The sequence below is a fragment of the Schistocerca serialis genome, chromosome 2 (genome assembly GCF_023864345.2).
Source record: "Schistocerca serialis cubense isolate TAMUIC-IGC-003099 chromosome 2, iqSchSeri2.2, whole genome shotgun sequence".
Classification (NCBI taxonomy): Eukaryota; Metazoa; Arthropoda; class Insecta; order Orthoptera; family Acrididae; genus Schistocerca; species Schistocerca serialis.
In genome coordinates, this window is record NC_064639.1 from 99,229,234 (window position 1) to 99,243,887 (window position 14,654).

Here is a 14,654-nt window from a genome sequence, read left to right on the forward strand (position 1 = left end):
TTTTGATCACCCGGTATATGCACAGTCGTCGATGTTCGAGACAGGTTCACGGCAAACATTTTTTTTCTATACTTAAAGCATCAAACTGCATACAATTTACACTTCCACAGTGCCGTATCTTGCGTATTTCTTTCTGTTACTGTTACCTTTATTTACACATTAAGACACAATACGGACTCATTACAAAGTAAACGACCTATTTTTTACGTCCATCAGACAAATTAAGTCAATAGAAAATAATAGTGGATACAGAAACACCGTCTGTATCCAATGACATACAAAAAACACAATAAGTAGGCTACACTAGATTCCACATCATACTATATCTTCACAGAGCCGTACGCATACGTACGAGCAGCGTTCACTATTGCAAACACTTCGCCACTCGCTGGACCATATTTTGATGGAACCTACGCAACACACTTGTATCCACCTGTACCCGAAGCGGCATGCACACGCGTTATTAGGTCACGTACATCCATGGGTGGAGTACTATGGGCGTGTTCCTTTAAGTGTCCCCACAAACAAAAATCCAGGTTCAGGGAACGTGGAGGACAGGACATCGGACCTCCACGACCGATCCTTTTCCCGGGCACTTAAATAGTTACGAACGTTCAATCTAAAGTGTGGCGGTGCGCCATAACGCTGAAACCATAGCTGTGGCCGATTGCCAAGTGGAACGATATCTGACGCGTCAGGCAAAAATTGCAAATTGTGCGGCAGTAAGCGCACAAAAGGACTCCTTCCACGACTCCAGCCTACAGGTTTATGCCAAATCGTGCCTCAAAGCCACGTTCACAGGTGACATTTGGGTTATGCTCCAACCAATAATGGCCGTTGTGGAGATTGAAAATACCTTCACGAGTGAAACTGGATTAGTCAGGCGATATCGCGTTGTTTATAAAATGTTCATTATCTTCCACTTGGTGCAAAAGCCATTCACAAAACTGGACTCGTCAAATACGGTCTTATGGCCGCTGGTGTTGAGTTGACGTGTATGGATATGGACACAGTTCTTCATGGTGCAACACTTCAACAACCAGTCTTTGAGATATTTGGAACTGCCTTCCAGCATCACAGGTACTTGGCTGAAATGACTGGTGAACGACGAGAACGAGGGCACGGACGTCAAAAATATCATATCTCCATGTTTTTCATTATTTTTTTTTCGAAACATTACAAATTGTTACTCAAAAAAAGAAACGAAACCGGAGTTAATCCTACACTTGAGAAAGAAAAAAATTCGTTTCCAGTCGTGGCTGCAACCATTTTTGTTTACTTTTGTTTTATTAACTAAACAAAAAAACAAGACAGATAGAGCCACAGAAATGACAAACTGTCTTACAATACAGATGAAAAGTGACTGTAACGAAAATACCAAAAGGACCAACTCAAAACTTTTTTTTGTTTCCTGTCAAGTTTATTAAAAGCAAGGTAACAGGAATGAGACATCGGGCAGAAAAGGAATTCTAGGCTTCATCCAACTCCTTGACGATTAAATAGTAGGTACAGCAAATATGCTCATGATAACGTGGCATCCTTTGCCATGTCCAACGGGACAGGTCGCAGACGCAACCCACCACGTAATGAACATAACACTCGACAAGCCACGTAAGTGTATTGTTCTTCGTTCTGGGAAAGAAGCTTGAATCGGCACGCAGGAGAACCTCACTCTCTACTGCTTCTTCCGTCGTCCTGGCAAGAAAGGCCGTTTGTCGGCGAAGCCAACTCTAATGTCTGTGTCCGCAGGCGACGAACTGGTCACATAAAGTATCCGATTCATGGCAACGACTGCATCGGTCTGTCTCACTAAGGCCAATGTGATAAAGACGAACGTTGATGGGGAGAAGATTACGATCGACTTGGTACCATGGTGACGTCACTTCCATCGGTAGAATAGGTAGGCTAACATTGGATCAAACAACCTTACATTGTTTCTCTAGTGATAGGGACTTCACAGAGGAAGCGCGGTTTGGAAACGTCCAGCAACATAACAGCATTTTTACACAGAGATGCGACTGGGAAAGAATAACGACCCCAAAATAACTGTCATGAATAAAAAATTCCCAAATGTGCCTTAATTTATTATTTATCTTAATTTATTATTTATCCCACCAGTGGTGGATGTGGACTTGATGTCCCAGCAGTCTACTGGGCGAGCTACGACGGCTGGTAAGGTAGTGCGGGGTGATGCACGTTTCTCTACACATGGCGATACGCTGAACACTGTGGCAGTGTTGCCAGCTCCTCGTTCTCATACATTTTTCAAAATACATCCGATCTGATTTCACTAGACAAACTTTTGTCTTGAATCTGGATGAGGAATCGCTCGCCGACCTCCAAGTGCGGCATTTTTTCTTTACCCTGTATTTCGGCATTCGGAGGAACAACAACAACCATAATAATAATAGTGCTGCCGTACGGCCACAGGCGTGGTGCATGAATTTTCAGCCGGGCGCCACTTGGGAGATAGCACCCGGCCTTTCCCCCATACAAGTACTAACCTGGTACGACGGTGCCCTACTTCTGTTATCGGGCGACAACAGATGTTAACAGCGTGACAAAGCCTTTGACTAGCATACGCAGCAGAGAGTTGTTGATGTTAATTTCACGAAATAATCTCTTCGCAGCGAGAAACGCCTTTGTTTCAACGATTACCGAGTCAACTCCCTTATATCCGCTACACTTTCTCCACTACTTCGGGAGGGTAAAAAACGACCTGGCATTCTTCAGACCTTCTAGATGTGCTCCTTCAATCCTACCCGATAAGGATACTCTAGCAGAGGGCGAACAAGCTAAGTGTAGGAGACCCATTTAGTAGATTTGTTGCATATTCTAAATGTTCTGCCAACAAAACGCAGTCTATGGTTCACCTTCCCCGCAACATTTGCTATTTTGTGGCTCCAATTTGTTTGTACATCCTAGGTATTTGGTTGAAACTACAACCTTCAAACTTCTGTTGGTGTAGTGGAAATTTAACGCTCAAGTTCAAACGCTAGCCAATGGCCAAGCCTGTCGCCGAAATTCCTTCACCTGTAGTGACACATAGACACACACACACACACACACACACACACACACACACACACACACACACACACGTACCATTGATGCTACAGGCTGTGGTGCTTTTCGTGTGGACAGTGTATTTCGGTTTGTTACGACTTTACGCACAATTATAGCTGCCCTATCGGTAAACGTTTTAACCGCTAAAATTTGCGATACATTCTCAGTGGCGTTATCATTACCATCATCGTTATGTGCTATTTGACATTGTTTGCTAGATAAATGTGTGCTCCAGACTTCCTCACGCATTACGCTCGCAATGGCGGGTCCGTCTGCCCGAATCTGGCCCGGCATGTTTTGTGACGTCACCAGTCCACTTTCCCACCGTACAACACACGAATAACAGCGCCCTGTAGACGCATCCGTAACACTCACCTACACTCCACAAATCACACACGACGCATCTCTCACGTATCCGCGAGGAAAGGGCCCAATGTGTGCAGAGCAAGAGCAAACTTTCCAGCGCGGTGGTTGAATCCACCCATTGGATTCTCCAGTCAACAAGACCATACGACAGTTACATTTATATTCTTTACATTTCAAACTAATCAAATGACTCTCAATTTGCTGCTGACGATATAAACGCGTCCGGGCGATAGCAGCATCACCTGGCGAAGAATGACTGCTGGCCAGACACACGCACGGTGCTTCTACACTATTGGCCATTAAAATTGCCACACCACGAAGATGACGTGCTACAGACATGAAATTTAACCGACAGGAAGAAGATGCTGTGGTATGCAACTGATTAGCTTTTCAGAGCATTCACACAAGGTTGGCGCCGGTGGCGACACCTACAACGTGCTGACATGAGGAAAGTTTCCAGCCGATTTCTCATACACAAACAGCAGTTGACCGGCGTTGCCTGGTGAAACGTTGTTGTGATGCCTCGTGTAAGGAGGAGAAATGCGTACCATCACGTTTCCGACTTTGATAAAGGTCGGATTGCGGTTTATCGTATCGCGACATTGCTGCTCGCGTTGGTCGAGATCCAATGACTGTTAGCAGAATATGGGATCGGTGGGTCAGGAAGGTAATACGAAACGCCGTGCTGGATCCCAACGGCCTCTTATCACTAGCAGTCGAGATGACAGGCATCTTATCCGCATGGCTCTAACGGATCGTGCAGCCACGTCTCGATCCCTGAGTGAACAGATGGGGACGTCTGCAAGACAACAACCATCTGCACGAACAGTTCGACGACGTTTGCAGCAGCATGGACTATCACCTCGGAGACCATGGCTGCGGTTACCCTTGATGCTGCATCACAGGCAGGAGCGCCTGCGATGGTGTACTCAGTGACGAACCTGGGTGCACGAATGGCAAAACGTCATTTCTTCGGAGGAATCCAGGTTCTGTTTCACCATTATGATGGTCGCATCCGTGTTTGGCGACATCGCGGTGAACGCATATTGGAAGCGTGTATTCGTCAGCGCCATACTGGCGTATCACCTGGCGCGATGGTATGGGGTGCCATTGGTTACACGTCTCGGTCACCTCTTGTTCGCATTGACGGCACTTTGAACAGTGGACGTTACATTTCAGATGTGTTACGACCCGTGGCTCTACCCTTCATTCGATCCCTGCGAAACCCTACATTTCAGCAGGATAATGCACGACCGCGTGTTGCAGGTCCTGTACGGGCCTTTCTGGATACAGAAAATGTTCGACTGCTGCCCTGGCCAGCACATTCTCCTGATCTCTCACCAATTGAAAACGTCTGGTCAATGGTGGCCGAGCAACTGGCTCGTCACAATACGCCAGTCACTACTGTTGTAGCCTATCGTGTTGAAGCTGCATGGGCAGTTGGACCTGTACACGCCATCCAAGCTCTGTTTGACTCAATGCCCAGGAGTATCAAGGCCGTTATTACGGCCAGAGGTTGTTCTTCTGGGTACTGATTTGTTAGGATCTATGCACCCAAATTGCGTGAAAATGTAATCACATGTGAGTTCTAGTATAATATATTTGTCCAATGAATATTCGTTTATCATCTGCATTTCTTCTTGGTGTAGCAACTTTAATGGCCAGTAGTGTACTATCAGTCTGCGTGCTATCCGTGTACAGAGTAAGGATGGCGCGATCTATCTGAGTTTGGCCGAGGTCAGATTGTGAAGGCCCGGAGGCTCGGCACGAGCATTTCGGAAACTGCACGCTTGTCGGGTGTTCGAGGAGTGCGGTCGTGAGTGTCTGGATGGTGATGGTGGTGGTAAGCTCTTATGGGAGGAAACTGCTGAGGTCATCGCTTTCTAGGCTTACACACTACTTAATGTAACTTAAACTAACTTACGCTAAGGAGAACATACAAACTAATGCCCGAGGGAGGACTCGAACATTCGACTGGAGGAGCCGCGTGAACCGTGACAAGGAACTCCAGACTGTGCGGCTACCCCGCGCAGCGGTGAGTGTCTTCAACACATGGCGAAACCAAGGGGAAACCACGTCCAGACGTCGTGGGGTTGGGCGGCCACCCCTCCTTACAGGTGTCAGGGTATTAGGCTCTGCAGACTGGTAAAACTGGACTGGCGGAGATCTGTGGCGGAACTAACATCAGGTTTTAATGCTGGGCAGAGTACCAGTGTGTCCGAACACACAGTGCACCGAACACTCCTAACGATGAGCCTCTGCAGCCGATGACCACTGCATGTGCCAATGTTAACACCACGGCATCAGTAACTATGACTGAAATAGGCACTGGACGCTGGCGCAGTGGCAGAGCGTTGCACGGTCTGATGAAGCCCGATACCTTCCTCAGCACGCCGATGGGTGGGCACGAGTCTGTCGTCTTACGGGGGAAAAGCTCCTTGTCACCTGTACTGCAGGACGGAGACAAGCTGGCGGCAGCTCCATTACGGTCTGGGGAACAGTCACGTGGGCATGCATGAGTCCAGTGAGACTCGTGCTAGGCACCATAACGGCCAAGGAGTGTAGTACACTGGTTGCAGACCTTCATGACGACCGTGTTTCCCGACGGCAATGACATTTTTCAACAAGAAAATGTGCCATGTCACAAGACCAGAAGTGAGGTGGAGTGGTTCAAGGAGCACACTGCCGATTTCGAATTGATGCGCTGGTCCCCCAGCTCACCAGATGTAAACTCGATCGAACACATCTAGGACGTGATTGAACGTGGCGTCAGAGTTCATCGATCCTCTTCCCAGAATTTACGAAATTCAGATGACTTATGTGTGCACTCGTGGTGCCAAGTTGCTACTGCGACCTACCTAGGTCTCATTGCTTCCACGCCACGACGCGTCACCGCTGTTATCCGTGCCAAAGGTGGAGACACTTGCACCTGCTATTAGGAAGGTGGCCGTAATCTTGTGGCTGATGTGTGAAGTGCAGGCTCTACTGTGTTGCCATTCTGGTAGATATGAAAGTGCGGATGGGAAAGCAGAGCACTCATAGCACGATCGACCTCTGCCAAAGTACTGCACGACTGAAACTGTAAACTTCATGGAATCTGCTCTGTTGTTTACAGACTGCCGAAGGGCAAGCAGAGTTTGTCGAATGCAGGCTGTGGACCACCACCTGGATGGTATGAAGAAAACAATACAGGAGAGAAGATCCATCGAAGGGAGATTGTTGTGTGGGAAATCTTATGGGACTTAACTGCTAAGGTCATCATTCCCTAAGCTTACACACTACTTAACCTAAATTATCCCAAGGACAAACACACACACACACATGCCGGAGAGAGGACTCTAACCTCCGCTGGGACCAGCCGGAGATTGTTGTCTTTACCAATACTGTGTACAGAAAAGCTACCACCTTTGTTTAAACTGCTGTACCTCTTAAACAGCATTTCAACAGGTCTTTTCCAGTCCGAGTTACGCCATTATCAATCGTAGCTGTGTAGGCAGAGCTTAATTGAGTGTGCCACAGACGCTCGTAATTTGCAAATTATTATCTTGGAACACACGAGAATCTTTTTCTAGAGGGTTTCGCCGAACTGCTGCTACGAACAATGCTCTCACGTGCAAGTGACCGTGACAGGCAAAGCTCTCAAGTTACCGGGTCCGTAATTCGCCCGCACATCTTTGATTTATGAGCCTGTTGTTGCCTGCCGTCTTCCCGTAATCCTACACGACATGGAAGAACAATGGAGAGCCAGCCTGAAAACGTGACCGATACTGCCGCTGTCCTTTGCTTTCCCGGAAGTGCCTCATCCTCTGTTGAGAACGCGCTGGATCCTGGAAAAGAGTTGTGACAGTGCTGGCTCAAACTACGTGAGTCCAGTTTACTGATATTAACAAAATTCTTCAGGATAACTAAAAATTCTACGGATATTGCATACACTTTGGAATGGGAACCGAGATGGGAGAGGATAATGTATGACCACGTTGTTGACATTCGCACACTATTTTTAGACATTTGTGTCGTTGTAGAACATTAAAAATGCTTAAAGTGGATGTACGAAACCGCGTAGACAAACTAATTAATTGTTGTATTATGTTTATTTTACTAACAAGCGGAGGGCGAGGGATGGATCTGACCTATTCGGCTCACACTGTTCAAATGGCTCCAAATACTATCTGACAACATCTGAGGTCATCAGTCCCCTAGACTTAGAACTACTTAAACCTAACTAATCCAAGGACATCACACACATCCATGCCCGAGGCAGGATTCGAACGTGCGACCGTAGCAGCAGCGCGGTTCCGGACTGAAGCGCCTAGAACCTCTCGGCCGCAGCGGCCGGCGTCTCAAACTGTGTGAGTAGAAGTAAGTATATGACCCACTGAAGTTCCTAAAATATTTCACCTAAGTGGGCCGTAGGAATAGAGAAAACGTTCTCGAAAGTTTTTCTGATTACGTTGTGAGCAATATATGAATAACTGTTCCGCCGTTGGTGGCGCAGTTAGTAAATATACAGAATGATAAATTGGTGACTCCAGTTCGACAACTGCTGCTACCTATTTAAATATAGTTGAACAGTTCGATTTATGCACGTAAAATTAATATATATACAACTTACAATTATTTACGATTACTTTACTTTGAATAATGTGTATAATTAAACAATTAAATTTCGTAATTGGGTGAAGTTTTGAATGAAAGTAATATTTCAGAAAATTCTATTAACGAATTATTTGATTTTTATTTATTACAGGCAGTTCAATTTTACGCTGTCTAATATCGTGTAGGGCCCCCGCGAGCACGCAGATGTGCCGCAACACGACGTGGCACGGACTCGGCTAACGTCTGAAGTAGTGCTGGAAGAAATTGACACCATGACTCCTGCAGGTCTGTCCATAAATCCGTTAGAGTACGAGGTGGTGTAGATCTCTTGTGAACAGCACGTTGCAAGGCATACCAGATATGCACAATAATGTTCATGTGTGAGGAATCTGGTGGCCAGCGGAAATGTTTAAACTCAGAAGAGTCTTCTAGGAGACACTCTGTAGCAGTTCTGGGCATGTGGGGTGTCGCATTGTCCTGCTGGAACTGACCAAGTCCGTCGTCGGATGCACAATGGACAGAATGGATGCAGGTAATCAGACAAGATGCTTACGTTCGTGTCACGTCTCAGAGTCGTATCTACACGTATCAGGGGTCCCATATTACTTCAACCGTACACGCCCCACACCATTACAGACCATCCACCAGCTTGAACAGTCACCTGCTAACATGCAGGGTCCATGATTTGATGTCTCCATACCCGGACACGTCTATCCGCTCGATACAACTTGAAACGCGCCTCGTCCGAACATGCACCATGTTTCCAGTCATAAACAGTCCAATATCGGTGTTGACGGGCCCATGCGAAGTGTAAAGCATTGTGTCGTGCAGTCATCAAGGGTACACGAGGGGGGGCTTCCGCTCCGAAAGCCCATATCGATAATGTTTCGTTGAATGGTTTGCGCGCTGAGACACGTTGAAGACTCAGCATTGAAATTTGCAGCAATTTGTGGAATGATTGTACTTCTGTCACGCTGAACGATTCTCTTCAGTCGTTGTTGATCCCATTCTTGCAGGATCATTTTCCGGCCGCAGCGACGTCAGGGATCTGATGTTTTACCCGATTCCTCATATTCACGGTACACTCGTGAAATGGTCGTAATGGAAAATTCCCCCTTCATCGTTACCTCGGAGATGCTGTGTTCCATCGCTCGTGTGCCGACTATAACACGAAGTTCAAACTCACTTAAATCTTGATAATCTGCCATTCTAGCAGCAGTAACCGATGTAGCAGCTGCGCCAGATACTTGTTATCGTACACAGGTGTTGCCGAACGCAGCGCCGTCTGCTGCTTGTTTACATATCTCTGTATTTGAGTACGCGTGCCTATATCAATTTCTTTGGCGTTTCAGTGTATTTTTAGGGTGATAATCGTCAAAGAAACATTTAAAACACAAACATTGTTCAAACCAGGCACGTTTTATCAATGCATTTTCTTAGCAAGAACATTTTTCTAAAATGTGCTTGAGTGGGAAGCATACTTCATTCAAGTTTTTAAATGAAAGACTTTCCTCTAATAATTCTGATGCACACCAAGCATATGGAATCATTGAGGTGAAAACAGGAACACTGAACTGTTGCTGCACGATCGACTGCATTTTAATTGCATTTTCCCTTGACGATAATTCTCGCTGTTTTTGTATCAAATGAAGGGCACTTTGCTAATCTTTTAGTTAGACTTGACTTGGCGATAGGAATACATATCACGAGGTTGAGCAAGAGGGATTCATACTGTACAGACCGTTAGAATATCTTGCAAAACAGTTGAAATCACAACCCGTCAGAGGTGAAGCATTTAAAAACAAGCTCTGTTTAGATGTTTTCATTATTCGAATTTAATCATCATAACTTATTGTAAATTGTATATATTTATTTTACGTACACAAACTGAACTGTTAAACTGTGGCAGTGTTATTTTTTTCGTGCACTTGCGCAACGTGATGTCAGGAAGCGCGTGGAGTTATTTTGGTGGATGTTGTTGTTTATCTTCGTCATCAAGTTATTTAATTTCTTAGCGTTGTTGAATATTTTTGGCAAGATTCTAACCAACAAACGGTTTCGTTCACTCATATTTCACTTCAAATATTGTATGCGGTGTAGATACATAATTGGTTACCTCCACCTAAGGATTTTCAGACTTTTCGTTGGTCGGCCTAAGATTACGGCAAACCTAAGCATTTAGAACAACGACGATGGAACACGATGCTGTCCGAAAAGGGAAGAAATTCACAGGGTTCAGAATGAAACAGAAAACTTGTAGCTACATCTCTAGGAAAGTACAAACTTTAAACTTTAAGTATGTACTGGACCAAAGAAATGACACTGATTGAACAACGCCAGCACAGCCTAGTAAGCTAACAACGTCAGAAACGGCGGCGGTTGCTACAGCACGACCACAGCAAGGAACAGCAATGGATCTACCCCTTAGTTCCAGCATTGTTCCACTCAGTGGTTGCAATTACGATCATGCTTTCCGAGCCACATTCATGGTCCGCTGAAATGGAAAATATATTTCAACGACAGAGTAGACAACAATCACGAGTAGTTTAGTTTGGTGATTAGTAACCTCAGCGTTAATATCGGACGTTATAGTGAGGAGACTGGAAGAAGTATTAATTTCTCGGTGCATGAAGTGAGTTGACATCAGAGTGAGAAAGGTACCGTACCAAGAGAAGCGGGGAGATAGGACCTCGTCTGAATACTGGCGACATTTACGCATCCTAGTAGATAGCCCGACAGTCTTTGGCAGGTTGATGCTAGACAGCATCCAGCACAAGCAAGGACTGCGGTAAACACATACGAGGAGACATCAGCTGACAAACCACTACTTGCCGCGGACAAAACTTACGAGACGCACGAGCCAACCGCAACAGTGGCAGTGATGCCGACATATTCTGCGTACGACAACCACCGTGGTGAGCAAGGGGAAACCCGAGTCATGACTTTACCCTGCTCCACAGTCACACTACGACACGCGACAAACACTTCAAACGAGAGTAGAGATTTAAAAGCTACAATAGAAGACTTAAGAACGCATATGCGCTCGCAACAGCGACGACAAGTTAACATTAATCGCACGATAAATAGGGCTAGATGTAAAACAAGAAGCCGGCACAGGGTGTACATAAATTGTGTTGGGAGAGAGGCTTCTCCTTCTCAAAGAGCCAAGGTACGTGCAGCAACAGTGCAGTGTTTTCATTTAAGCAGCAACAACCATCACTGCATACGTCTCCTTCTGCTTCAAAGAGGTTGTACATATTAGACTGAAATACGGGCACAAGGTTTCTGGTGGATACCGGGTGAGACATCAGCTCGCACCACGTAACTAACGATATGTACAGCCACGTTTGAAAGCAGTGAATAACTCTGTAACTAACACATATGGGCATAAACCGCGCAAGATTGATGACGGTTTCTTCAAGCAATTTACATCGTCTTTTGTGATAGCTGATGTATCAGAAGCTTTATTTGATGCTGATTTTCTAGCACGTTTCACATTGGCGGTTGACATACAGGGAGAATGTTTGTTAAATCTGACAGGCAATAGTACATCATCAGACACTAAAAGGCAAACAACTTGTGAGAAACTGCAGGCAGTTAGCAACTCCTTATCTGAGGAATTACAATATGAACAGGAAAATCAAAATACACTCCTGGAAATGGAAAAAAGAACACATTGACACCGGTGTGTCAGACCCACCATACTTGCTCCGGACACTGCGAGAGGGCTGTACAAGCAATGATCACACGCACGGCACAGCGGACACACCAGGAACCGCGGTGTTGGCCGTCGAATGGCGCTAGCTGCGCAGCATTTGTGCACCGCCGCCGCCAGTGTCAGCCAGTTTGCCGTGGCATACGGAGCTCCATCGCAGTCTTTAACACTGGTAGCATGCCGCGACAGCGTGGACGTGAACCGTATGTGCAGTTGACGGACTTTGAGCGAGGGCGTATAGTGGGCATGCGGGAGGCCGGGTGGACGTACCGCCGAATTGCTCAACACGTGGGGCGTGAGGTCTCCACAGTACATCGATGTTGTCGCCAGTGGTCGGCGGAAGGTGCACGTGCCCGTCGACCTGGGGCCGGACCGCAGCGACGCACGGATGCACGCCAAGACCGTAGGATCCTACGCAGTGCCGTAGGGGACCGCACCGCCACTTCCCAGCAAATTAGGGACACTGTTGCTCCTGGGGTATCGGCGAGGACCATTCGCAACCGTCTCCATGAAGCTGGGCTAGGTCCCGCACACCGTTAGGCCGTCTTCCGCTCACGCCCCATCATCGTGCAGCCCGCCTCCAGTGGTGTCGCGACAGGCGTGAATGGAGGGACGAATGGAGACGTGTCGTCTTCAGCGATGAGAGTCGCTTCTGCCTTGGTGCCGATGATGGTCGTATGCGTGTTTGGCGCCGTGCAGGTGAGCGCCACAATCAGGACTGCATACGACCGAGGCACACAGGGCCAACACCCGGCATCATGGCGTGGGGAGCGATCTCCTACACTGGCCGTACACCACTGGTGATCGTCGAGGGGACACTGAATAGTGCACGGTACATCCAAACCATCATCGAACCCATCGTTCTACCATTCCTAGACCGGCAAGGGAACTTGCTGTTCCAACAGGACAATGCACGTCCGCATGTATCCCGTGCCACCCAACGTGCTCTAGAAGGTGTAAGTCAACTACCCTGGCCAGCAAGATCTCCGGATCTGTCCCCCATTGAGCATGTTTGGGACTGGATGAAGCGTCGTCTCACGCGGTCTGCACGTCCAGCACGAACGCTGGTCCAACTGAGGCGCCAGGTGGAAATGGCATGGCAAGCCGTTCCACAGGACTACATCCAGCATCTCTACGATCGTCTCCATGGGAGAATAGCAGCCTGCATTGCTGCGAAAGGTGGATATACACTGTACTAGTGCCGACATTGTGCATGCTCTGTTGCCTGTGTCTATGTGCTTGTGGTTCTGTCAGTGTGATCATGTGATGTATCTGACCCCAGGAATGTGTCAATAAAGTTTCCCCTTCCTGGGGCAATGAATTCACGGTGTTCTTATTTCAATTTCCAGGAGTGTATTTCGGATGACCAGGCAACCGGAACAGGAGACGAGTCGACTAAACAGGTCCACCCAAAGGAATTAAACACAGTACAGTGCACTATATCTCTACCACACCAGGACAATCAATTGCACGACAAGCACAGAGAACTACACCAGAGAGGCTGACGGAAACAAAAGCGATATTCGAAGAAATGTTACATTCGCGGGTAATTCGCCAGTCAGACAGCCTGTGATCTTCGCCCCTACACTTAGTACGTAAGAAGGACAGATCGTGGAGGCCGTGTGGGGACTACTGGACATTAAACTCGAGGACCATCCGTGACAGTCACCCATTACCTGACATACAGGACTTCACACCTCAAGTCTGAGGTGTATCGCAACAACTGTCACAGTCTTCAAGAACTGTAGCAGAACATTTCGAATGAGATAGCAGTAAATCCAGCTGTCCAGTTTCGATCGGCCTTCAGCAACTTTCTAATCAATGACCAAATGTGCCAAGAGATGAATGATGGTCACTTTCAACATCTGCTGTAATCAGTAGTTAGTAATGTATTTCCTTTCCCCTGCTGTGTTTCTTTGTATCCTGGGACCCCACCCTCCGGTCCTCTTCTATTTTCCCCACCCTGCAGTAACCCAGCAGTCGTCTTCTGAGGCCTCAGAGGTAGTTACGAATAACTCTGTGCAAGTGAGGTAAGAGATGATTCAGATAAGGTACTGCAAACTGTTTAACACGAAAAATGATGTAAACGTGAGCTCGGAAGCAAGTTGCAGGTGAGCATGTGTGAGATGTGAGTGTGGAGTGTGCTGTTGTTGCAGGAGGTGGCGGTGTTCTGCTCCGGTCCCACCTGCAGTCGTGGCTGCTGCCCGTGGTCCCCATCGCCGGCCGCGCTACTCTGCTGCACCACCCCTCCTCCAGCAGGTGAGTCTGCTGCATCAGCTGCCAGCATTTTGCTGACACTTCCGTGCTACTCTGCTGTGCCACCCCTCCTCCGGCAGATGAATCTGCTGCATCAGCTGCCAGCATTTTGCTGACATGTCCGCACTACCCTGCTTGACTGCACCTACTCCGGCAGACCAGTCTGCTGCATATCTGCCAGCATTTTGCTGACATGCCCGCGCTACTCTGCTGTGCTGCCCCTCCTCTGGTGGGTGAATCAGCTGCGTCATCTGCCAGCATTTTGCTGGCATGTCCGAGCTACTCTGCTGCACCACCCATCCTCCAATAGGTGCATCTGTTGCTTCAGCTGCTTGCATTTTGTTGACGCTGTCTCCTCAGCATTTTTCACTCGTTGCGACTGCTTCTTCAACTTTTAAAGCTAATGAAGATGTAGAGGGGGACGAGTTTTACACCTCTGCATTTGCCACTGTGAGACTGAATGGCACATGGTGCCACTGCAGGCACGCGACGCGGTAGGAGAAGTACATTGCGCAACAGAATCAAAGGATCAGTTTTCGAAAACCCCTAATTACCACCCACTGCAACACTTAAATTTGAAATTTGAATCACAGATGCCTACAGTGATCCACATTTGGAAAAGAGTCCAGAGCTCGTAATTTGATGTTAGCTGTGA

The 14,654-nt window shown here is 47.3% G+C and overlaps 1 protein-coding gene across 1 annotated transcript in view; it reads left to right on the forward strand.

The window, feature by feature from the left end:
• LOC126455754 (lens fiber major intrinsic protein-like) overlaps positions 1-14,654 on the forward strand; it is a 106,858-nt gene that overhangs the window by 17,561 nt on the left and 74,643 nt on the right. Inside the window, exon 2 of the mRNA XM_050091520.1 lies at positions 13,900-14,002. Within this exon, the coding sequence (XP_049947477.1) occupies positions 13,900-14,002 (103 nt within the window). The remainder of the gene's footprint in view (positions 1-13,899; positions 14,003-14,654) is intronic.